This window comes from Emiliania huxleyi (assembly GCF_000372725.1).
Source record: "Emiliania huxleyi CCMP1516 unplaced genomic scaffold EMIHUscaffold_342, whole genome shotgun sequence".
Taxonomy (NCBI): Eukaryota; Haptophyta; order Isochrysidales; family Noelaerhabdaceae; genus Emiliania; species Emiliania huxleyi.
Genome location: NW_005199430.1, coordinates 55,504 through 57,959, shown reverse-complemented (window position 1 = coordinate 57,959; position 2,456 = coordinate 55,504). Strand labels below are relative to the sequence as shown.

Below are 2,456 nucleotides of genomic sequence, written 5' to 3'. Positions count from 1 at the left end.
CCGCCCGCGACGCCGCCCGCCGCGTCGGATAGCCGCGACGCGCGCATCGAGTCGCGTCGGAGAGCCGCGCCGCACCAGCATCAGCATCTGCACCACCAGCAGCAGCAGCACCACCACCACCACCACCCGAGAGAGAAGCGCACCTGCCCGACGCCGCCCGCCGCGTCAGACACTCGCGACGCGCGCGTCGAGCCCAGTCGCACAGCCGCGCCGCCCCAGCAGCAGCATCGGCACCGGCAGCAGCAGCACCACCACCACCAACAGCAACAGAGACAGGCAGTGCAGGCGCAGAGGCGCTCGCAGAGCGGCGCTCAGCGCCGCGCACGCCACGCTGCGGACCGTCGGACGAGCGCACCGTACGTCGGCGGCGAGCCGCGTCGCCAGCCGTCTCGCGAGAGAGCGGCGCCGCCGCGTGCGCGCAGCAGCCGCCGCGGCAGAGGCGAGCCGCGGCGACGTCCGCACTAACGGATAACGGCCATTGGCGGTTTCTCTCTCTCTCTCTCTCTCTCTCTCTCCCCCCCCCCCCGACGCGGCCGTGTGTGCCCCGGGTGCGGCGCCCCGAGGTTCGGTTAGGTAGAAAGGTGAAGAACAGCCAGGCTCGGACTGGACACCAACGCGGTATGGGTGGACGCTGGAGAGATGATGACGCGACATGTCGCACTGTGCATTCTCCTTTCTGACAGGTCACGCCAACAGTTACGATTCGACGCCGCAAAGTGCACGCCGACGCAGCAAAATGTCAGCCCGGCCCTGATAATGGTCCGCTTTGGCTGGCTCGTCGCACTGGCGGCGCTCGGCCGCGCGGCGCCGGAGCGTGCCGCGTCGCGGCTGCCGGTGGTCCGCGCCGCGAGCCTCGAGAAGCAGGCGCCTCGTCAGCCGCTTCCCGCCGTCAGCGAGGCGCAGCCCGTAGCTGCCAGGGCTCGGCGTGTGGTGGATCGAAATAACGCAACGGCCAACCTCACCGCTCGGGCAGCCGCTCTGCCCGACGCCACCGCTGGCTGGTGGGCGCGCGCCGGCGAGCCTCCGCCGCTGAGCGAGGTCGCCGCCGGCTTTGGCGGCGTCGGCGACGAGGCGGCGGGGCTGCAGCTGCTCGACAACCTTCCCACGGACCATGCGGTACAGCGTGACCTCCACCGGCGCCTGGCGCGGGGCGCTCTAGGCCCCGAGGATGAGACGGCGGAGGGGCTGCTGGCGGCCGCTGGCGCTTGGGGCGAAGGCGGCGGCAGCAGCAGCGGCGGCGGCGGCGGCGGCAGCGACAGTGGCGGCGGCAACGGTGCGAGAGGCGGCGGCCGCCGCCGCGTAGCGCGCCGGAGCCGACGCGCGGCGGACGCAGCCTTCGACGCGGATTTCACCACCCGCGGCGAGGAGGAGAGCGAGGAGGAGCTGGCCGCGGCGCTGCGGCTTGTGCTGCAGTCGGACGAGTACGAGACGGAGGGCGAGGAGGGGCGGCGGCGCGAGCCGAGACAGCGGCGGCGGCCGACGCCGCGAGCCGAGCTCTTCACGCCGGCGGCCGCCTCAGGGTACGAGGGCCTGGAGGAGGAGGAGGCGGAGGACGAGGACGCGTTGCTCGCCGGGCTGGACAGCGTCGGCCTCGACGACGTGCTCTGGGGCCAGCTGCTCGCGGCAGCAGGGTTGGAGACAGCCGGGTCGGAGATGGCTGGGCTGGAGCCGCTCGCGCGCTTGAGGAGAGAGCTGCCGGGGGAAGGAGAGGAGGAGGGTCAAGGGGCGGCGGCCCCCCAGAGCGAGGGGGAGCTGCTGCCCTCCCGGGCTGATCTGCCCATTCAGTCGCTTCTCGCAGAGCTGACGGACGCCGTCGGCGAGGGTAGCGCGGGCGGCGGGGGCGGCGAGGGCGGAGATGACGCCGGAGAGGGGGCGCCGCCAGGCGAGGCCATCGTAGACGACGACCTCGCCGCGGCGATGGAGGAGCTGCTGCGCGCCGGCGGCGCAGAGGCTGGCGGTTTGGCATTCGGCGGCCCGCCCCTCTTGCAGCGAGGCGAGCGCGCGGAGCTGGCTGCACCGGGCGATGCCGGCCCGGAGGTAGGCCGAGCGAGCCAGAGCCGTCCGGGCCGAGGCGCGGGCGACGAGCTGCTGGCCGAGCTGCTCCAGCTCTCCGGCGAGGCGGGCGGCCAGACGGCCGACGAGCAGATTACCGACGAGCTCACCCCGCCGCTCACAGAGCCGCTCGCGCCGGCCCGCCCGCCCGCCCGCTCTCGCCCCGCCGTCGGTGCGCCGTCCGCCGGCTTCGACGCGATGAGCCCTGGCGGAGCTCCCCCGCGGGAGCAGCGCCCTTGTCCCCGTGGTCGTCGCGCTCGACGCGCCGGTCTCTTCGGACGACGACTTGGCGACCCTGCCCCGTGGCGATGCCCCCCCCCACGGGGCTCCGGCCCCGGAACTGGGCCCCCACCCCCGGGAAGGGACCTTCGTCCAAGCCCCGCTGAATTTCCCGCCCGGCGGGG

At 74.2% G+C, this 2,456-nt stretch overlaps 1 protein-coding gene across 1 annotated transcript in view; it reads left to right on the top strand.

The window, feature by feature from the left end:
- Positions 1-756: 756 nt before the first annotated feature.
- The window catches only part of EMIHUDRAFT_241766 (hypothetical protein), a gene marked incomplete at both ends in the record, with an annotated part of 11,370 nt that continues 9,670 nt past the window's right edge, over positions 757-2,456 (top strand). The window contains 2 exons of the mRNA XM_005773197.1: positions 757-1,116; positions 1,366-1,631. Of these exons, the coding sequence (XP_005773254.1) occupies positions 757-1,116; positions 1,366-1,631 (626 nt within the window). The remainder of the gene's footprint in view (positions 1,117-1,365; positions 1,632-2,456) is intronic.